Source organism: Scyliorhinus canicula, chromosome 12, assembly GCF_902713615.1.
Source record: "Scyliorhinus canicula chromosome 12, sScyCan1.1, whole genome shotgun sequence".
Lineage (NCBI taxonomy): Eukaryota > Metazoa > Chordata > Chondrichthyes > Carcharhiniformes > Scyliorhinidae > Scyliorhinus > Scyliorhinus canicula.
This window is the reverse complement of record NC_052157.1, coordinates 31,936,453-31,960,127: the sequence shown is the minus strand read 5'-3', so window position 1 is coordinate 31,960,127 and position 23,675 is coordinate 31,936,453. Positions and strand designations below refer to the sequence as shown.

Here is a 23,675-nt window from a genome sequence, read left to right as displayed (position 1 = left end):
AGGTGGTTCACTTTGGAAGGAGTAACAGGAATGCAGAGTACTGGGCTAATGGCAAGATTCTTGGTAGTGTAGATGAACAGAGAGATCTCGGCATCCAGGTACATAAATCCCTGAAAGTTGCCACCCAGGTTAATAGGGCTGTTAAGAAGGCATATGGTGGGCTAGCCTTTATCAGCAGGGGGATTGAGTTTCGGAGCCACAAGGTCATGCTGCAGCTGTACATAACTCTGGTGCGGCCGCACCTGGAGTACTGCATGCAGTTCTGGTCACCACATTATAGGAAGGATGTGGATGCTTTGGAAAGGGTTCAGGGGAGATTTACTAGGATGTTGCCTGGTATGGAGGGAAGGTCTTACGATGAAAGGCTCAGGGACTTGAGGTTGTTTTCGTTAGAGAGGAGAAGGCTGAGAGGTGACTTAATAGAGACATATAAGATAGTCAGAGGGTTAGATAGAGTGGACAGTGAGAGTCTTTTTCCTCGGATGGTGATGACCAACACAAGGGGACATAGCTTTAAATTGAGGGGTGATAGATATAGGACAGATGTCAGAGGCAATTTCTTTACTCAGAGAGTAGTAGGGGTGTGGAACGCCCTGCCTGCAACAGTAGTAGACTCGCCAACTTTAAGGGCATTCAAGTGGTCACTGGATAGACATATGGATGAAAATGGAATAGTGTAGGTCAGATAGGCTTCAGATGGTTTCACAGGTCGGCGCAACATCGAGGGCCGAAGGGCCCATACTGCGCTGTAGTGTTCTATGTTCTATGTTCTAAGTCAGAGACCTGGCTATCGGACATGGCTAGCTTTCTCTGTCTGGAGAAAATCAAGTTTGCCCTGAGAGGGTCAATGTTAGGGTTCGCCCAAAGGTGGCAGCCGTTTGGCGACTTCTTTAGGGAAAATTAACCGTCAGCAGAAGGCGGGGGGGGGGGGGGGGGGTAGCTTAGTGTGTGGAGTAGGAGGTTGGAAAAGATGGGACCTGTGAGAGAGGAAGACAGCTTTTGCATTATGTTTATAATTATATGTACACTATTTCTTGTTACTGTTATAAAACCATAAATACCTCAATAAAATAATCATTAAAAAAAAATAATTGGTGTACATAAATGTTTGAAGAGCAGAGTCCAGAGAGACACAATTATCCACTTCCAACCATTGAGAAACAACCCTCAACTCCCTCTGCTTCTTCCCTTCCAGCCAGTGTTTAATCCATTTGCAAACCAGCTCCAATTCCATACTGTTTGATCTTCAATGTCTTGTGTAGTACCTGGTCAAAGGCTACATTCAATGCACGTCCATTAAACTACCTTGTGCGTCACCACCTCCGGGAACACAGCCAGGAGTTTTCTTTCTGAAATTTATGCTGACTAATTCTGATTAATTCCTCTAAATGTGATTTCAAAATTTTTCCCACTGCAGATGTTAAACAAACTGCTGTAGTTACCCAGATTAGTTGTTATCATTATTTGAAAATTAGCATTACATTGGCCGATTCTCCTCTACACAATTATCTTCAATAACACTGAAACATAATTTCTAGGGTCAGCTGTTATCCTAACCAATAATTTTTGCACGCTCCTTGCAATGTATGGGACATTGAAAACCAAGTTAAGCTACAGAAAGACAAATATCTTTCTTTAACTTACATCTCGCATTTTAATTTTAACTAATTCTGGATTCACCTCCAGGCCAATATCTTTCAACAATTTGCATTGATATATCACATTTAGTATTGTAAGGAAGTCTTGTGGCACAGTAGGTAGCGTCCCTGGCTGAGTCCGACGCTCTGGGTTTCAGCCCCACCCAGGACTTAATGGCCAAGGAAAGAGCATTCACAACATGGCCAAACAAGTTGGATATCAACTTGTAAGCCCTTTCTTTTTTTTTAATAAACAATTTTATTGAGGTAGTTTTTGGCTTTGTAAACAGTTACAGACATCAACAGAAAGAAAGCAAAAAAGGCAAAAATGTGCAAACATCCACGTACATTCAATACTTCAATCGTAACATACTGCACCAACCTCGCTCCTCTCCAACCGGGACTACCCGCCATTTTATCCCTCCTACTCTACTCTACTCTACCCCCCCCCCCCCCTGCTGACGCTCATTCTCCCGCAAAGAAGTCAATAAATGGTTGCCACCTCCAGGCGAACCCCTGTACAGATCCCCTCAAGGCGAACTTAATTTTTTCCATACCCAGGAAACTCGACATGTCCGCAAGCCACAACTCAGTCTTCGGGGGCTTTGAGTCCCTCCACGCCAATAGTATTCATCGCCGGGCTGTCAGGGAAGCAAAGGCCAAAACTTTGGCCTCTTTCTCTCCCTGGACTCCCGGGTCTTCCGAAACCCCAAAAATTGGCACCCTGGACCCTTCGCCACCCTTGTTTTTAGCACCCGGGACATGACGCCCGCAAATCCCTCCCAGTACCCCCTAAGCTTAGGACATGCCCAAAACATGTGAACGTGGTTCGCTAGTCCTCCCGCGCACCTAGCGTATTTGTCCTCTATCCCAAGGAATTTGCTCATCCGAACCACCGTCATGTGGGCCCGGTGAACGACCTTAAATTGAAACAGCCCGAGCCTGGCACATGTTACGGTCGAATTTACCCTACTCAGGACTTCTGCCCACAGCCCGTCCTCCATTTCCCCGCCTAGCTCCTCCTCCCATTTAAGTTTCAGCTCCTCCGTCTGGGACCCTTCCTCCCTCATGAGCACCTTATAAATATCAGAGACTCTACCCTCCCCTTCTTCCCCCCTAGAGACTATTCTGTCTTGGATCCCCATTGGCAGGAGGTGTGGGAAAGATGGGACCTGTCTACGGACAAAGTCCCGCAACTGTAGGTACCTAAAATAATTTCCCCTTACCAGACCAAATTTCTCCTCCAAGCTCCTCAAACTCGCAAAGCTCCCTTCCAGGAACGTATCGTCCACCCTTCCCACCCCCGCCCGCCGCCATGCCCGAAACCCCCCATCCATACTCCCGGGGGCAAACCGATGGTTGTCGCAGATTGGCGCCCAAACCAACGCCCCAATCTCCCCTATATGCCTCCTCCACTGGCCCCATATCCGCAGGGTCGCCACCACTACCGAGCTCGTCGAGTACCTGGCCGGCAGCAGCGGTAGAGGAGCCATGACCAGGGCTGCCAGGCTGGAGCCCCTGCACGAAGCCGCCTCCACCCGCTCCCAGATAGACCCCGTACCCACCATCCACTTCCTTATCATAGCGATGTTGGCCGCCCAGTAATAATTAATAAGATTCGGCAAAGCCAGCCCTCGCTCGCTGCGGTTCCTCTCCAGCATCGCCTTCTTCACCCGCGGGGATTTTCCCGCCCAGACAAAGCTCATAATCATCCTGTTAACTCTTTTGAAGAAGGACTGTGGGACAAAAATCGGGAGGCACTGACAAACAAACAGAAATCTAGGGAGGATTGTCATCTTTACAGTCTGCACCCTCCCTGCCAGCGACAGCGGGAGTGCATCCCATTTCCGAAACTCTCCCTTCATTTGCTCCACCACCCTGGTCAAATTTAACTTGTGCAGCCTGCCCCAGTCTCGCACCACCTGGATTCCCAAATACCAGAAATTTTCCTCAACCAGCCTAAACGGTAGCCCTCTCAATCTGTTCTCCTGGCCCCTTGCCTGTACCACAAACATTTCACTCTTGGCCGTATTTAATTTGTATCCTGAAAACTGGCCGAACTTCTTCAACATTCCCAGTATATTTCCCATCCCGGCCACTGGGTCCGACACGTACAGGAGCAGGTCGTCTGCGTAAAGAGAGACCCTATGTTCTACCCCGCCCCTCACCATCCCCTTCCATCCCTCTGCGGCTCTCAGCGCAATCGCCAGCGGCTCTATGGCCAGCGCAAACAGCAGCGGGGAGAGCGGGCAGCCCTGTCTGGTCCCTTGGTACAGCCTAAAGTACTCCGACACTTCTCTGTTAGTCCTGACGCTGGCCTTTGGTGCCTGACATAATAATTTGATCCAATTCACCAGTCCCTCCCCGAACACAAACCGTCCGAGCACCTCCCATAGATAGTCCCACTCCACCCGGTCAAAGGCCTTCTCGGCGTCCATCGCCACCACTACCTCCACCTCCCTGCCCGCCGGGGGCATCATTATCACATTAAGTAATCTTCTCAGGTTGACAGCCAGCTGCCTGCTTTTCACAAACCCAGTTATACAATCCAGTAAGCAGTCCTCCATTCTAACCGCCAGTACCCTTGCCAGGAGCTTGACGTCAACATTAATCAGGGAGATTGGCCTGTAGGGCTCGCACGCCTCCGGATCTTTACCCCGCTTCAATATCAGTGATATAGTGGCTTGCAACATTGTCGGCGGCAGGGTCCCTCTGTCCCTTGCCTCATTGAAAACCGGGCCCACCAGCTCAGAGAACGTCCTATAGAACTCTACTGGGTATCCATCCGGCCCCGGGGCTTTCCCCGACTGCATGGCCTTTAGGCCCCCCAATACCTCCTCCACTCTAATCGGGGCCCCCAGCTCATCCACTCGCCCCCCACCTACTGTTGGGAATGTTAACCCGTCCAGAAACCTTTTCATCTCCTCTGGTTCTTCCGGCGGCTCCGAAGTATACAGCTTGCGATAGAAGTCCCGGAAAACCTTATTCAATCCTGCCGGGTCCTCCACTTTGTGCCCCTCCCCATCCATCACTCTACTTATTTCCCTGGCCGCCTCCCTCTTCCTGAGTTGCTGCGCTAACAGTCTGCTAGCCTTTTCCCCATGCTCGTACACCACGCCCCTCGCCTTCCTAAGCTGTTCCACGGCCCTACTCGTGGATAGTGCCCCCAGTTCCGCCTGTAGTCTCTGCCTCGCCCTGAGTAAAACCTCCCCCAGGGACTCCGCGTGCTCTTCATCTATCCGACCCATTTCCCTGACCAATCTATCCATCTCTGCCCTGTCTGCCTTGGCTCTGTGGGCCCCAATTGAAATCAGCTCCCCCCCGCACTACTGCCTTTAGCGCCTCCCACAGGGTCGCCGCTGAGACCTCCCCCGTGTCATTCACCTGCAAGTAATTTTGCATACACCTCCGAAGCCTCTCACAGACCCCCTCCTCCGACAGCAGTCCCACGTCTAGCCTCCATTGTGGGTGTTGGTAGTTCACCCCCCCCCCCCCCCCCCCCCCCGATCTGCAGGTCTACCCAGTGCGGGGCATGGTCTGAGATAGTAATTGCTGAATATTCCGTGCTCTTTACCTCCCCTATACAATCCCTGCTTAGTACAAAGAAATCTATCCCAGAATATACTTTCTGGACGTGCGAGTAAAACGAGTAGCCCCTTCCTGTAGGCTGTCTGGCTCTCCAGGGGTCCACTGCCCCCATTTACTCCATAAACCCTTTCAGCTCCCTCGCCATTGCTGGGAGTCTACCCGTTCTGGGACACGACCGATCCAAAGCCGGGTCAAGGACCATGTTAAAGTCCCCCCCCCCCCCCCATTATTAGCCTGCGAGAGTCCAGGTCCGGGATCTTCCCCAGCACTCTTTTAATGAAGTCCACGTCATCCCAATTCGGGGCATATATATTCACCAGCACCACTCTTCTCCCCTCCAATCTTCCCCGTACCATCAGGTATCTGCCCCCCCTTGTCTGCGGCTATGCCCTCCGCCTCAAATTGCACCCGCTTGTTGATCATGATTGCCACCCCCCTGGACTTCGAGTCCAAGTCCGAGTGGAAGACCTGGCTAATCCAGCCCTTCCTTAGCCTGGTCTGGTCAGACACTTTCAGATGTGTCTCCTGCAACATAATTATGTCCGCCCTCAGAGCCCGCGAACACCCGCGCCCTCTTAACCGGCCCATTCAGTCCCCTGACATCCCAGGTGATCAGCCTGGTCGGGTACACAACCCCCTCCCCCACGCTGGTCAGCCATAGCCTTTCTCGGGATGGCCCCCAGCCCGTGCGTCACACCATTCCTGGCCCACCTGTTGGCTGCCTCCACCCTCGACCTCCTTTCCAGTACCTATTTCAAGTCCCTCCCACGTCAGCAGCTTGTAAACTCTTTCAACACACACTTTGACAGTGAGAGCAGGGAGAATTTCCTTTAGCCTCTGGTGAAAGGCTAGTAAACTATCCCAGAACAATGAAACAGACATAAACTGTCTTATTTGCCAAAGACACAGCAAAGCTGGTAAGTCTGAATGTAGTAAAATATCTCAAGGCAAAGTAAAATATCACAAGAACAAAATCACACTGAAAAAAGTATAAAAGCAAATTACTGAGGACGCTGGATTCTGAAACAAAGACAGAAAATACTGGACAATCGCAGCAGATCTGGCAGCGTCTGTGGAGAGAGAAGGGAGCTAACATTTTGGATGACTCTTTCTTAAAGTTTTTTGACCAAGAGTCAGCCCGACTCGAAACATTAGCTCCCTTCTCTCTCTCCACGCACTGTCAGACCTGCTGAGATTGTCCAGTACTTTCTGTTTTTGCTACTTGTTAAGTACCGCACCAGCTTCCATTTGTCCCTTAACTCACTGGAATTCCCTCTCAGGAGCCCCCTTCCCATTTGACAATTTTCTTTTACTAATATATGTTGAGAAACTATGTGGTTTTTCACCATAAGAGCTGCAATTCAGCCCCATGTCCTCTTATGGGCAGCACCGTAGCACAGTGGGTAGGTAGCACCGTTGCTTCACAGCACCAGGATCCCAGGTTCGATTCCCAGTTTGAGTCACTGACTGTGCGTAGTTGGCACGTCCTCGTGTTTGCGAGAGTTTCCTCCGGGTGCTCCCTTTTCCTCCCACAAGTCCTGAAAGATGTGCTGTTAGGTGAACTGGACATTCTGAATTCTCCCTCTGTGTACCCAAACAGGCGCCGGAATGTGGCGACTAGGGGATTTTCACCGTAACTTCATTGCAGTGTTAATGTAAGCCTACTTGTGGCAATAAAGATTATTATTTGTAAGATCCTCATTTGATTTCAATAGGTCTTGGTCATTCAGTCCACAACTGATGGCTCAATTCTACTTAATTTTCAAGCTAGTGTACGAATGAATGGCAGTTCTGGGTCTAGATCTGTAACACAAAGCACTCACCTCCACCATGGTATGTTGTGAAACTGATTTCAATAAAACTGGCAATTTATGGACTGGCTGAAGAAAAATTAGCAACCCAACTGTTTCACTAACATCCATCATGGGAAGGAACCTGCCACCTTACTTGGTCTGGCCTATACATGACTCTGGTCTGGTTGTCCCTTAAATGGCCTATAGTAAACCACTCGGTTAACAAAAAAAAGAGCTGCGATGGTATAAACATTTTACAATAAACTGCTGCAGATAACACAATCCTCTCATTCTCCACTGGGTATCTTTTCCTCATCAGATTGTTTCTGAAATTAAACCAAAACAAATCTCCACTTATCTACAGTTCACAGCAGGAATGGTAGAGAATTTCTCATCATTGTATTCCAAATTGCAGTTCCGAACATAAGCATGCCTTATTTCATGCATTAGAAAATGATCCCCCCAGTAATATATGAATATCAATGGCATTTTCACTTGTTTTGTCACATTTTGGTGTTGCTCATTAGTATCGATGAAGCGTAAAATAAGCCAATTTATGACTCTCACTGTCAGATGCCCTATTGTTCTACAATTGGAACCAGGACTTTTTCAAAGCCAAAAATATGACAATACGTGTTTCCTTCATTTACACCTCAGAAACCTCAGTTGCGAAGATTTATTTTCCCTCTGCAGCTAACATGCCATTAAGTGTGGGGAAAACAATCAAAGATAGAAAAGCAAAATTTAAAAAAAGATTTCCTAAATTATACACAAATTCTAAACATATCTGGAAACAACATTTTACCCATTGTGAACTGCTACATTCTTCCAATCTTACCGTATTCTATTAACGAAAAGGACCATTAAACAGACTAGGTAAGAACAGTAGATTTCCTTCCCTAATAGACACCAGTGAACCAGATTGGGTTTTTATAACAACCGACAATGGTTTCAGGGTCATCATTAAAACTTTTTAATTTCAGAATTTTTATTGAATTCAAATTACACCACCTGCCGTGGTGGGATTCGAATCCAAGTGCCCAGAACATTACCCTGGGACTCTGGAGGCAATGTCTCAATGGTATTTTCACTGGACTAGTAATTCAGAAGCCAGGCCGATTCTCTGGGAACCTGGGTCCAGATCCCACCACGGCAGGTGTTGAAATTTGAATCCAATATAAATACGGAACTTAAAGTCAAATGATGACCATGAAACCATTGCCGATTGTCGTAAAAAAAACACACCTGGTTCACTTATCCTTTAGGGGAAGAAATTTGAAGTCCTCCCCTGGCCTGGCCCACATGTAACTCCAGATCCGCAGCAATGTATGAATCTTAAAATCACTAGTGCAGGAGGCCATTTGGTCCATTGAATCTGAACTAACCCTCTGAAAGAGCACTCTACCTAGACTCAATCCCCCACCTATCCCCGTAACCCCATCTAATCTTTGAACACTAAGGAGCAATTTTGCGTTGCCAATCCACCTAACCAATGAGTCAGGTGGTTGACTCTTCAATGGTCCAGCAAACTACTCAGTTCAAGAGCAATTAGGAATGGAGAATAAATGGTGGCCCAGCCAACATTGCACACGTCCCATGAATTAATTTTTAAAAACACTACAGTAGTCCCCCGTTATATCGCGCTCCGCAATACCGCGGTTCGCGATATACCGCGGGGGGGCTTATGGACCCCAACTGTCAGTTGTGTCAATTTCAGTGGCCGGCTCACTTTGATCCGGAGAGGGAAGCTGCTCTCTCACTGAAACAATCAGCCGGCCGCTGAAATTGACACTGCCGGCTGCTCTCTCCCTCCAATCAGAAACATTAAAACTTAAAAGTTGGATTGGAGGGAGAGAGCAGCGGGCAGTGTCAATTTCAGCGGCCAGCTCACTTTGATCCGGAGAGGGAAGCTGCTCTCTCACTGAAACAATCAGCCGGCCGCTGAAATTGACACTGTTTTAATTAGATCCACGATGGGGGTTTTAAATTTATTTTAAAATCTATGCTAGCGCTTCCCATTGAGAGTCTACGGGGGTCTGACCTCTCCCACCGCCCCCCGTAGACTCTCAATGGGAAGCGCTAGCATAGATTTTCAAATAAATTTAAAACCATCGTCGATATCCGCGGCTCGGATGCAACGCGGGTGGCTGTCTTGGACCCCAACACCCGCGTTATAAAGGGGGACTACTGTAGTATGGAGGGCATTAGCTATGAGGAGAGGTTAGATAAACTCTGTCTGTTCTCACTGGAACAACGGAGGTGAGGGGCGACCTGACAGAGGTATATAAGATTATGAGTGGTATGGACAGAGTGGATAGGCAGATGCTCTGTCCTCGGGTAGGAGAGTCAAGTACAAGGGGACATAGGTTTAAAGTGTGTGGAGAAAAGTTTAGAACAGATGTGCAAGGCAAGCTTTTTACTCAGAGGGTGGTAAATATATGGAGCGCGCTGCCTGGGGAGGTGGTGGGAGCAGGTACAATAGTGGCATTTAAGGGGCATCGAGACAAATATATGAATAGGGTGGGAATGGAAGGGACGGACTCCATAAATGCATGCAGTTTTAGTTTAGGCAGGTACCATAGTTGGTGCAGGCTTGGAGGGCCAGAGGGCCTTTTCCTGGGCTGTATTGTTCTTTGTCTTTATAGTTAACCTTATTTAATTGTAATACTGTTACATCTGATTGCAGCTTTTCCCTCTCAAACTGCAGGGTAAATTCTATCATATTGTGGTCACTGTTCCCCAAGAGTTCCTTCACCTTAAGGTCCTAATCAAGTTTGCCTCATTACACATCACCAAATCCAGAATTGTCTGTTCCCCAGTAGGCTGTCACAAGCTGCTCCAAAAAACCATCCAAAAAGACATTCCACAAATTCCTTTTCTTGGGATCGACTACCAACCTGATTTTCCCAGTCCACCTGCATATTGGCGTCCCCCATGATTATTGTGATATTGCCTTTTTTACATGCTTTCTCCACCTCCTGATTTATTTTATGCCCCACATCCTGACTACTGCTAGGCAGCCTGTACGTAACTCCCATCAGGGTCTTTTTACCTTTGTGATTCCTCAACTCTACCCACAGAGATTCTATGCCTTCTGATCCTATATCGCTCCTTGCTATCGATTTAACTTCATTCCTTACGAACAATGCAACCTCTCCCCCCTTTGCCCATCTGCCTGTCCTTTCGATAGGACAAACATCCTTGTATATTTCGATCCCAGCCCTGATCCCCTTGCAGCCACATCTCTGTGATACTCACATCGTACCGGCCAATTTCAACGTGCACAACAAGCTCATTAACCTGTACCGTATACTGTGCGCATTAAGATATAACACCCTCAGTCCTGCATTGACCACCTCCCTTCGAACACTTGTCATTAGTCAAGCTGATTAGCTATTTGAAGGGTCATTATGCCTCAGTATGTCAATCTACATTAATGTTAAAGGATTTAAGGGACAACTCAGAATATGAAGTCACTTGTTCACCCAAGAGAGCCTTGCTGTACACCAGACACATTTCAACCCAAGCAACAGCAAACAATTGTGAATAGAGTACAGCATTAAAGAGGGCTGATGTAATTCTTGAGACAACTTTCCAGTTCACTTTGCCGATCCCCAAGATGATCTTTAATGCTCCACTAAAGCAATACATGATCTTACTTCCAGAAATAGTGACAGAACAGATGAACCAAGGTTAAAATAGTTTTATTCACTGGCTATCTTCACCACATGCCGTCTCTAGATGAAAAAATACAGCTGTTGTATTTTTTTAAAAATGTATCTTTCAAATGATAGCAGCTCAGAGCAAAGCTGTAATTAAGGGAAAGGTACCAAAGACAATATGCAGGTTATCTTTCGGTAGTCAATGCATAACTTATAACATGTAATAAACTGTGAGAATAAATGTTGAGAAAAAATTGAACCTCAAAATATTTAATGTATTAGAAGTCAAAACAAGAGTTGTATTGTTGATTTAGAATTGGGGATTGGAACAAAACTCGAAATTCAGCTGTTGGCAAACTGGAAATAATCAAGGGGTCATTCTGTACAGAAGAATTGCAAGAGATTTTAGATGTTGGATTGAAAGTGGCAGATGAAACACTGTGCTGGCAAGTGTAAAAGTTGATGAACCTAGATGAGAGAATTATTGGCACTCTGTAAATCTACAACATCTGCATAAAATGTTTTTCTTTACCCAGAGTAGTGGGGCATGGAATGCACTGCCTGTGGTAGTTGAGTCGGAAACATTAGGGACCTTCAAGCGGCTATTGGATAGGTACATGGATTACAGTAGAATGATGGGGTGTAGATTAATTTGTTCTTAAGCTAGGACAAACGTTCGGCACAACATCATGAGCCGAAGGGCCTGTTCTGTGCTGTATTTTTCTATGTTCTATGTGGCAACAGTAAACAAGCAAATGGAATCTTGGGTTATCCATAGAATTCCTACAGTGCAGGCCCATCGAGTCTTCACCGGCCTTCTGAAAGAACACCCGAAATAAGCCCATTCCCATTATCTCACCTAACCTGCACATCTTTGGGCACTAAAGGCAATTTAGCATGGCCAATCCACCTAACCTGCACATGGTTGGACTGTGCGAGGAAACCGGAGCACCTGAAGGAAACCCACAGACATGGGAACGTGTGAACTCCAGTCACCCAAGCTGGGTCCCTGACACTGTAAGGCAGTAGTGCTAATCACTGTGCCACCCATGATCCAGAACATGAATTTCAGACTGTGGCTCTGAGTCTATGCCAGGCATTGACTTTGCTTATTCTGCAGTGTGATCATGGTAAACCATGGCACTGCGGTAAACCATGGCACTGCAACAGACTACCAGGCTGGCAGCTGACAAACTATGAAAGCCAAGCTTGTAAACACTACAGAAGGTTGAAAGGGTCTTGTTGAGGTTTTCAAGATACTTAAAAGGATTTGATAAGTTGAATTGAGAAAGCCTTTACAATAGCTTCATAATGCGACGGCACTTGGGATGAAACTCAAGAGAGCAGGCGGATGGATAGATTGGATATTACTTCAAAGGGTGGTGGGAACACTTGGAATTGTCAGGAAAGGTTTTGAACTGTTAAAATGATTCAGTCACAGGCCATTCAACCCAACCCAGTTTGCCAGTCCCATTTCCCCACTCAAGTGCCCATCTAATTTTACTTTGCAATGATTTGTCTCCATTTCCAAAACCCACACGGACAGCAAATTCCAGGTAATTAACATATGGACCAAATTCGTCCTTTTCAGTCGTGTGAATTCTTCAAGAATGTACAATGTGATTAGTATGAACAATTGGAGAAAATAATTTTCAAGGAATCGCGCTTTTAGTGCAGATGACATCACCGGATTTTGTTTTCCCTCAAAGATGCCTTAAAGGGAAGGCAGTCTATAATGTTCTGCTAATTAAACAGGAAACAGGGACTGGTTTTGCACAGGGCAAAAGAGCTGGCTTTTAAAGCAGACCAAGGGAGGTTATTTTATTGTTGATTTTTTTTAAAGCAGACCAAGGGAGGCTATTTTATTGTTGATTTTTTAAAACTTACTCAAAGGGAGTTCAGGTTATGGCCAGCTCTGGGATTTGAACATGTAAAAATCATGTGGAAATCAAGAAACCAATTGATCTTCCAAGCTTATTTCATGCTTGGCACTGCCATAAAGCAACCGGTGCCTGCTTTTTGGTTCATAAAGCACAAGATTGAAAAATGCTGAGAATCAAAGCTAAAATGGATTATAAATAGTCACTTGTGGACTGCATTACACAACTGGAAACAAGCCTTTAGGCACTGAATTCAGTTCTTTGAGACCAATTTTTAGGCCATAAGACACAGGTTGACTTTTACATGGATAATATGAGTGGTTGACATGCCTGTTGATTTGGCACAAGACCGTTGTAATGGAATAAAGCAAAAAGCCAACAGCACTAAAATAAAATTCATATCGTCATTCATTATCTGATTGCAAAAATTTGTTTAAGCATTTACTTGTTGACTTTCATTTCATTAGTATCCATACATTTACGATTAAATTGAATCACTACCATCTCCAGCATTATACTCTAGTTCTGATATTTTTGGGCTTTGATCACTGGAAATACTAGGATATTATCAAATGATAGAGCAGGCCCAAGGTGCCAAATGGCCAACTCTTGCTCCAAGTTGGTATGTTCATATGACCCTTATATGAGGTATATGAAAAATTAGTTCTTAAGGCCAAATTCACACATCTTGGTCAGACAATCAACAATACTGAAAGGAAATGGAAAAAGGAACATCCATCTAAAAAGACCTCTTCAAAACACCAAAACCAGGGGCCATAAGACAGTCATTGATAAATTCAATCAGGAATTCAGGAGAAATCTATTTACACAAAGAATAATAAGAATGTGAAACTTGCTACCTTAAGCAGTAGTTGAAACAAATAGCATAGATGCATTTAAGAGGAAGCTAAATAAGTGAGAAAGGAAAAAAATGAATATTCAATAAAGAGGTTAGTTAAGAGGAGGCTCGTGTGGCGCATAAATACTGGCACAATCCAGATGGACTTAATGACCTGTTGTTGAGGTGTAATTTCTGTGTCGCTTAATGGTGCAAATTGAAAAATCAAACACAAGCCTGTAATTCCACTCCCCAATCAAAAAAAACAGGAACTCAAAACATATGGGTAACTTAATATCTGCATCACAATCTCACAGATTATCACAGCTACAAGAGGTTTGTTTTTTAAATGTGAAATATATTTAATGACTGAAATCTGAAAATTCAAGTTTAAAGCATTTAAACATTTAAATCTGGCAGGTCAGTCAACAGTTTTCTTTTCAATATATACGTGACACTTCTGTAACAGAAAACTTTTATCATTGGATAGAAAACAAAAGGTGCACCAGATTATTCATATCAAAGCAGCAGTACTGAGCGAGTGCCATTTGTGAAACTGGTATTTTATTGCCAGTTTTATGAGGAAGATGATTTGATAATCCCAATCTTTTAAGACTCGGCAGGTAAAGATTTATTAATGGTACAACAAACAAACGGGTTAGCCATCAGGGCCCAAACTACATTATGTAGGCCCTCGCAATTTGACAGAGCAATCTGGTAACAAAATTCTGGTAACTGAATTTCTTTTTCCACCTACATTTCTTTCTCCACGGTTCGCCCTGTTTGAATTTTGGGGATCAGGAGATGTGAGAATTGCCACTGGTTATTAGTGTGACTATTGGTGAAGTCATTCTAAAAATTGTTATATCCACAGCATTCTAAAAATTGTTATAGTCACAGCTTCTGAGACATACAAATGAATGGGATTTTTATGTATTCACATATCTTGTACTTTTTGGGACCAAATAGCAAGTTAAGAATCTTCTGCCATTTCCATATCTTCTTGCAAAATTTGTACCATCTTCTCTTCCAATTTCCTGGGTCTCTCTGTTAAAAGAAAATATTAGACTCATAAATTATCAGAACAAAACATATTAATATAGCATTATTTCTGAATGACTTCTAAACCCCAAAGAAATTTTTATTTATAGACAACACATGTTTGATAGGTTGGGGTCTGTAAGTTTCCTCTATACATCATGAATATCTAAACAATCCCAGTCTGTTACCTGCATGAGGAGCCTTGATAAGATGGATGTTCTGTTTGACCTCTTTGATGTCTTCCTTTGTCTGTAACTCTTTGCTTTTTTTCAACCTTGGACAAAAAGCAAGATGTTCATTACATTAGCAATCATGGTTTATTAAATACTAGTTTTTAATGAATAAGATTTCAGCCACAAACTGCAGCTGATCATACACGACGAAGACTCAGATTCAAATAGAAAGCAAGAGTCTCAAATTAGAAATCAAAAGAAACGTACAAATACATAAGAAATAGGAGTAGGCCAGTTGGCCCATCGAGCCTGCTTCGTCATTCAATAAGATTGCAGCTGATTGGACTGCGGCCCTAACTCCACTTTCCTGCCTGTTCAAGAACCCTTAACTCGCGTGTCGATCACAAATCTGTCGAGCACAATCTCCAGTGAGTACAGGTTCAGCTTGCTCAACAATTTCTCACAAAACAACCACTTCCTTCCAGGTATCAGTCTAGTGAACTATCCCTAAACTGCTTCCAATGCAGAATATCCCTCAAGTAAAGAGACCAATACTGAACACAGTCTCCAAATGCAGTCTCACTTACACTGTGCACAGGTGTGGCAAGACTTTCATCAGAAAGCCCAACATCACCATTGCCTTGCTGTACCTGCATGCTAACATTTTGTGATTTACGTACTAGGACGCCCAAATCCCTCTATACTGCAGCATTCTGCAGTCTCTCAGCCCATTTAAAGGATATTCTGCTTTTCTCTCCTTCCTGCCAAAGTGAACCTCATACTCTCTCATATTATACTCCATCTGCCAAATTTCTGTCCACTCAGTTAATTCCTAAATAATAAAAGGATTTTGGGTCCCATGTTTATACTTAGAGGACACTTCATCAGATATACCAACAGATACATTCTTAATCTAAATATATTGACAAGCATTTCCCTACATATTGTGAATACTCGCCTTTACAGTAACTCTACTACAGCATGGATACAATTTGGCATATTTCCATTTGATTTTTGTTTCTCCAAAACTACCAGTGATCAGACAACCTACACTCAATGTTTCCTCTCATGGCCATGCAGGATCCAAAAAGACACGTACAAGCTGGCCCCTATTAACTTACTGGAAGTAACTAGCTTCAGTGATAGCATTCTCATCACAGTTTACAAGATTACAAGCTCACGGTTCACTCAACCACGTTAATATTGATTGCCACTTTGGTGCAGTACTGAACGAGTGCCATTTTCCACGAGAGGGTATACTGGACTCCCACTGATCTGTCAGTTGTATATAAAAAGATCTAATGGTGTGACTGAAAGAGGAGAAAGGTTTTGGTGTCCCGGCCAACATTCATCCCTCAATTCACATTATGAAGACCAACTGGTCGTTTTACCTCATTTGCTGTTCATCAAACTCTGCTGCATGAAAACTGGGTGGCATATTTGCCGACATAATCGTGATTACATTTCCAAGTAATTAACTGGCCGTGAAGAATTTTGTGGCATGATAAATTGTCAGTGGCACAATGGCCTGTGTGGTCTCTTTTGTAGCTGTATCCATCCATGAAAGTGCATATAAATGCACTTTCTTGATTTGCAGTCACCAGAAATACATTTACACATCAAGCTACTATTTTAGAACAGGAAATATTAACAATTGGTCAAGTTGTAAATAAATATCTTGCACTTTAAAATGCCTTTTAAGTTTCTCAAGTTCACACTCACCTGTTCATAATAAATCTTGCTTGACGTTTCTGTTTGACTTCCTCAACTCTCTTCATTGCCACAACTGTTGAACAAAATTTCATCATGAATGTAATGAAGACAAAGAGCATTTACTCCCATTCTTTTCAATGGCCTCAAATAAATTTGACTGGAAAAATAAAAGCACATTCTAGAAGCTACTTTGTCGAAATCAATGAACTTTAACACCCCTTTGCTAGCCAAGGGACCCCATGAATATTAAACTTCAACCACTAAAAGAGCATATGTAAGCATTCGGCGAGGACAGATGTAGTGCACCCACTACCAAACATCCTGCTGAAACCAGGTCTAAACTAACACATGAAGAATGACCACTTGGATGTGGTAGTAAGAGGATGACCGGTGCCTTTGACCAATCCCAGCAGACTTCAGTCAAGTCAAAATAGGGTGTGGTGGAGAAATTTGCTAAATAAAACCACCAATCAAGGTAGAAGGCATTTCCCTGAAACCCATACCAGTCTCCACACACTCACATACAGACACATGTCACTGCTATATTGCCAAGATAATCTCCATTTTTCCAGATCACAATGCAAGATCCATAAAACTCAAGATCTTAGTAAAACCAAGCTAATTTCATATAGCATACATAAAGAGCTACATTTGTCAATTCAGTATTCTCCATTGCTGCTGCCACTTGTAATGTTAACTGTGTGTAAAATTAACCAGCAATGTCCCATTTCTGTACTGAAGTGAGTCTTAAAAAAAATGGTTAGCCAGCATAAAAGAATTGCATAATTACATCAACTTCCACCAAATATTGAAATCTTCTAAAATATGATGGAAAATTATCTATTGTGCAGAGTTAGTGTCTTTGCTTGCACATACAAATTAGGAGCAGGCTATTTTGCCCCTCAAGCCTGCTCCGCCATTCAATAAGGGCAGCACGGTAGCATTGTGGATAGCACAATTGCTTCACAGCTCCAGGGTCCCAGGTTCGATTCCGGCTTGGGTCACTGCCTGTGCGGACTCTGCACATTCTCCCCGTGTGTGCATGGTTTTCCTCCGGGTGCTCCGGTTTCCTCCCACAGTCCAAAGATGTGCAGGTTAGGTGGATTGGCCATGATAAATTGCCCTTCATGTCCAAAATTGCCCTTAGTGTTGGGTGGGGTTACTGGGTTATGGGGATAGGGCGGAGGTGTTGACCTTGGGTAGGGTGCTCTTTCTAAGAGCCGGTGCAGACTCGATGGACCAAATGGTCTCCTTCTGCACTGTAAATTCTATGAAAAAATTCTATGATAAGATCATGGCTGATCGGACTGTGGCCTCAACTCCACATTCTGCTTATTCTAAAACCCGTGACTCCTTTGTTAGTTAAGAATCTACTTACCTCTACTTATGACCTTCACCTAAATTTGGGGTACCAGATATTAATAATATGTGCATAGATAATGGAGAAACAGCTTCCGTGACAAGCATGTCAAATCAATGACATTTCTGGCAACAACTCAGTTTTTGTAGGATTAATATGGCGTCACCTTAGGCACACATCTTTAGCGCAATGACCCACTATTCTGTGCTTCACATCAGACCCTGGGAAGCCATTCTGCGCTCAACCACTAGCTTAAGATCATCAGTGACACAAACAGATGTGAAATGTCAGATAACATTTCCACTTCTGAATTATTTACTCAGTTAAAAGGTTTGCTTCAGATTTTCCCTCCACAAGCCACTTTTGTTACCATCCCTTAATCACAGAGGTTAATCCAACATCAAAGGGAAATTGAGATCCCACTCTAAATAGGCTGAACGTCTCAGCAGATCCAGCAAAAGTACAGAAGTCCAATATATTCGTAACACATATGCCACAAAAGCTGCTTACCTGACTTAGACCACAGTTCTCTCTGGTACTTGACTGGCATATTCCTGCGTTTTTCAAATTCAAACGAGTTATCCTGTAAATAAAAGATTAGCTGTCAAAATGATCAACTTTTAAATGGAGTGCAGTGGAAAGCGAAACTGCAATTTGAGAAAAGTTGTTTCTTACGCACCACAGTCAATTCTTTGCCAGCTGATTTCCGGAAGGCCTTTGTCCATCTGACCTTTCTTGGGTTACGCTTCTTCTTGAAACCCTTATGACACTTTGACCTGCAGAATCTGAAAACCTGGGAGATTATGTAATTTAAATCATTATTGGATTAGATGCAGTGTTGCTCACAGAAAGTCAGACCAAAGCAAATTTCCCTTCGAGAGGACCAATGATGCTGTAGGCTCAGGGACCTGCAGTCTCTGACACATCGAAAATATATCTAGTGAACCCAGTGTAGGCACGATTGTCTGCAGGTAACTTTATAATGGAAACACCTGGCAGAACAGTAGAATGGTGAAGTCCCCCAAAATCGCAGTGAATGATTAACAAAACAAATTTATGATGTTATCGATAAATTTATAACAATGTACTTGGGAGTGTCACTTCACCTCATCTCCCTTCTTAGGAGAGCAGGGCAATCATGTAAACAAAACATGAAGAACACGCAATCTGAAACGAAGAACAGCAGCTTGACCAAGATCTATAATTGGCTGGACTGAGCAGAAACAAAATCAAACCAAACCTATTCAACAGCTGGCATTTCAATATATCTCAACTGCCCGAGACATTTACCTGGGAAATGCCAAGTTTACAGCAGTTAACTGATGTAACTTTATTCACAAATGTTCAGATAATAATGAAACATCATGTGATAAACTGATTCTGAGAATTTGGATTTTCCCACTATCTATAATAACCTGATATATCAAAAGAGCATTGAGGCCAAGGCACATTTCACACAATACCACGTTACATTTAAATAAGTAAAAAGCCAGCACCATCAACTATCCAAACTTCAGAAAATCTTGCTGCTCAATAACACCAAAACATACTTCTGCCTGTACACCAATAACCTACATAATTGGCAGCCTTGGCTCAGTTGGTAATACTCCAGCCTCTCCCTTTCCACAAACTTGAAGACACAAATCAAGACTGACACTCGGGCTACACTGTTGGGAGGTGCCACCTTTTGGATGCAACGTTAAACCAAGGCCTCATCTGCTCTTTTAGGTGATGTAAAAGACCCAACTGCAATATTCTGAAGAACATATGTATACGAACATACAATTTAGGAGTAGGCCACTCAACTCTTCAAGCCTTCTCTGCCATTTACCAGATGATGTCTGATCTGATTTTAACCTCATTCCTGCCTACCTCCAATAACCCTTCACACTCTTGCTTTTCAAGTTTCTATCTACCTCCTCTAACATTTGAGGAAGAGAGCTACGAAGTTTCACAACCCTCAGATAAAATGTTTTAAAATGAGTGACGCCTTATTTCTTTTAAATAAATTTAGAGTACCCAATTCTGTTTTTTTCCAAAAAGAGGCAATTTAGCATGGCCAATTCTCCTATCCTACACATCTTTTGGGTTGTAGGGGTGAGATCCATGCAGACATGGGGAGAATGTGCAAACTCCACACGGGCAGTGACCCAGGGCCGGGATCGAACCTGGGTCCTAGCCGTTCCAGCCTTTCATCATAAGACAATTCACCCATTCCAGGTATTAGTCTAGAAAACCATGTCGGAACTACTTCCAATGCATTCTTTAAGGAGACCAATAGTGTATGCGGCACTCCTGACCAATGCCCTGTATAACTGAAGCTTAACTTCCACTCCTTAAGTTTTCACTCAAGTCCCCTCACGATAAAGGATAACAGTCTATTAGCTTTCCTAATTACTTGCTGTGCCTGCATACCAACCTTTTGCAATTCATGGACCAGGACACCCAGATCCTTCTGCATTGCAGGACAATGCAATCTCTCACCATTTAGATGCTATACATATTTTTTATTCTTCGTGCCAAAATGGACAATTTCCCCATTATACACCATTTTCTATATCTTCGCCTATTTTCAGGACCTACTTATATCCTTTTGTAGCCTCTTTATGTCCTGTTCATAACTTATTTTCATACCTATCTTTATGTCACCAGCAAATTTAGCAACCAAACCTGGTCCCTTCATCCAAATTATTTATATAAATTGCAAAGATTTGAAACCCCAGTACTGCTCTCTGTAGCACACCACTCCTCACATCCTACCAACCAGAAAAATACCTATTTATGCCAACTGTTTCCCGTTAGTGAATCTTCAATCCATGCCAATGTTACCCCCTCTCCCTTCTCCGTTGAGAGGTCCCCACCTGCTTCAAGACCACCATTATACCAGTGCCAAAGAAGAACCAGGCAACTTATCTCAACGACTATCGGCCGGTGGCCCTGACATCAATCGTAATGAAGTGCTTAGAGAGGTTGGTCATGAGGCACATCAACTCCATACTCCCAGAATGCCTAGATCTACTGCAATTCACATACCGCTGCAACCGGTCCACAGGATATGTAATCTCCTTGGCCCTACACTCGTCCCTGGAGCATCGTGACAACAAGGACTCCCTACACATCAGACTCTCAGTTATTGACTACAGCTCCACCTTCAACACCATAATCCCACCCATGCTCATATCAAAGCTCCAAAACCTAGGACTTGGCTCCTCACTCTCCAACTGGATCCTCGACTTCCTGGCCCACAGACCACAATCAGTAAGAATAAACAATGCCTCCTCCGCGATAGTCCTCAATACCAAGGCCCCAAAAGGCTGCGTACTTAGCCCCCTACTATACTCTCTATACATACACGTTTGCGTGGCAAAATTTGGCTCCAACTCCATCTACAGCTTTGCTGACAACACACTGGTGGGTTGGATCTCAAACAACAATGAATCAGAAGAGTCAGGAGAGAGATAGAGAGCCTAGTGGAGTGGCATAACGACAACAATCTCTCCTCAATGTCAGTAAAACTAAAGAGCTGGTCATTGAAATCAGGAAGCAAAGCACTGTACACACCTGTCTGCATCAACGGGACAGAGGTGGAGATGGTCTACAGCTTCAAATTCTTAGGTGTGCACATCACCAAAAATCTGTCCTGGTCCAACCACGTCAATGTTACGACCAATAAAGCACAACAGCGCCTAGACTTCCTCAGGAAACTAAGGAAATTTGGCATGACCACATTGACTCTCAGCAACTTTTACAGGTGCACCATAGAAAGCATCCTATCTGGCTGCATCACAGCCTGATATGGCAACTGCTCGGCCCAATACCGGAAGAAATTACAGAGCTCTGTAAACACTGCTCAGTCCATCACACAAACCACCTCCCATCCATTGATTCTGTCTACACCTCCCTTGGGAAAGCGGACAGCATAATGAGACCCCTCCCAACCAGCTTACTCATTCTTTCAACTTCTGCCATCAGGCAGGAGATACAAAAGTCTGAGAACTCACACTTCAGATTCAAGAACAGCTTCTTCCTCGCTGTTACCAGACTCCTAAACGACCCTCTTATGGTCTGATCAGATCTCTTCTCACATCTTCACCCAATGCCTGTGTCAATGTATTTAAATTGTGTATTTTATGTTTGCCCTATTATGTATTTTCTTTTCATGTACGGAATGATCTGTTTTACCTGCACGCAGAACAATACTTTTCACTGTACCTCGGTACACATAACAATAAACCAATCCACCATGGGCTTTTATTTTCCTTTAACCTTTAACGGAAATAACCTTTAACGTGGAGCATTATCAAGTGCCTTTTGAAAATCCAAGTACAGTACATCCCTTTATCCGCAGTACATGCTGCTTCTTCAAAGAAGTACCTTCCTTGGTATCAGGTTGTTGGTTTAATCCCTCGGGGGCAGCACAATGGTTAGCACAGTTGCTTTACGGCACCAAGGACGAGTTCGATTCCAGCTTGAGTCACTTTGCGTAAAGCTTCATGTGTTTCCTCCGGGTGCTCCAGTTTCCTCCCACAAGTCCCAAAAGACATACTTGTTGGGAGAATTCAGAATGCCCAATTCACCTTAGTGTCCCCAAACAGGTGCCGGAATGTGGCGACTACGGGATTTTCACAGTAACCTCATTGCAGTGTTAATGTAAGTCTACTTGAGACAATAATAAAGATTATTATTAATGAAGTTACTGTGAAAATCCTAGTCGCCACACTCTGGCGCCTGTTCGGGTACACAGTGGGAGAATTCAGATTGTCCTATTCACAGCACGCCTTTCGGGACTTGTGGGAGGAAACCGGAGAGTCCGGAGGAAACCTACGCAGACACGGGGAGAACGTGCAGACTCCGCACACAGTGACCAAAACCGCGAATCGAACCTGGGACCCTGGAACTGTGAAGCAACAGTGCTAACCACTGTGCTATTAATAAAGTGCTACTTGTAACACTAATAAAGATTAGCAGCTTGAAAATAGTTTATCACACTGCTGCTTGTGAGATTATGCAGTACTGAAACTGCTTATCACTTTTCCCACTTTACAGCAGCGATGGCAACTTCAAAAAGTACTTCACTAGCTGCAAAGCATCTTCCAACACGTTGTTTTCCTGAGGCGCTATATAAATGCAAGTATTTTTGAACTGTTACCCGTTACACTGCGAAGGTAGTGAGGACCCACCAGCCCTGATCGCTGAGCTCATTTCGCCCGCATCTTTCCCAGGCAGGCCTTCATTCCCCAACAACATCACGATGAACCGTGGGCTTAGTGAGATAAGCCGCCGGCTCCACATCAACAACTTGGGCCTAATCACTCTCCCTGGCCTCACCTTACAATCATTGCGGACAAACATCATCCCGTGACCCGGATAAACCGGCGCTGAGCAGAAATAACACTTCTCGATCCGCATTTTCGCTCCGGCTTGTACTTTAACCGCGCGGTCGCCAACAACTACCTCTCGCCACCCTGACTTGCAACAAAATGGCGGAGCCGCACATCCGGCTGCCCGGAGGACCGCAGGACAGCGCCCTCAACCGGCCCGGAGGACCGCAAGACAGCGCTCTCAACTGGCCCGGAGGACCGCAGGACAGCGCCCTCAACCGGCCCGGAGGACCGCAGGACAGCGCTCTCAACCGGCCCGGAGGACCGCAGGACAGCGCCCTCAACCGGCCCGGATGACCTCAGGACAGCGTCCTCAATCGGCCCGGAGGACGACAGGACAGCGCCCTCAACCGGCCCGGAGGACGAGAGGACCCCAGGACAACACCATCAACTGGCCCGGAGGACCGCAGGAAAGCACCCCCAATCGACCTGAGGCTCACAGATCAGTGCCCCCAACCGGCCCGGAGGACCTCGCCCCCCAACTGGCCCGGAGGACCGGAGGACAGCGTCTCCAACCGGTCTGAAGGATCACAGGAAGCGCCCCCAACCAATCAGGAGGACCACAGGGCAGCTACCCTGACCGGCCGAAGGATCACAGGCAGCGCCCCC

At 44.7% G+C, this 23,675-nt stretch overlaps 1 protein-coding gene across 1 annotated transcript; it reads right to left on the bottom strand.

Annotated features, from left to right (window-relative positions):
- Positions 1-10,706: 10,706 nt before the first annotated feature.
- rsl24d1 (ribosomal L24 domain containing 1) lies at positions 10,707-23,216 on the bottom strand. Its single transcript, XM_038814119.1, has 6 exons — positions 23,014-23,216; positions 18,365-18,478; positions 18,196-18,268; positions 16,335-16,398; positions 14,628-14,713; positions 10,707-14,445 (listed from the first exon to the last, which is right to left on the bottom strand). Exons 1-6 carry the CDS (start codon positions 23,092-23,094, stop codon positions 14,372-14,374), a joined length of 492 nt encoding a protein of 163 aa, XP_038670047.1. The 5' UTR covers positions 23,095-23,216; the 3' UTR covers positions 10,707-14,371.
- Between the last annotated feature and the right edge of the window lie 459 nt (positions 23,217-23,675).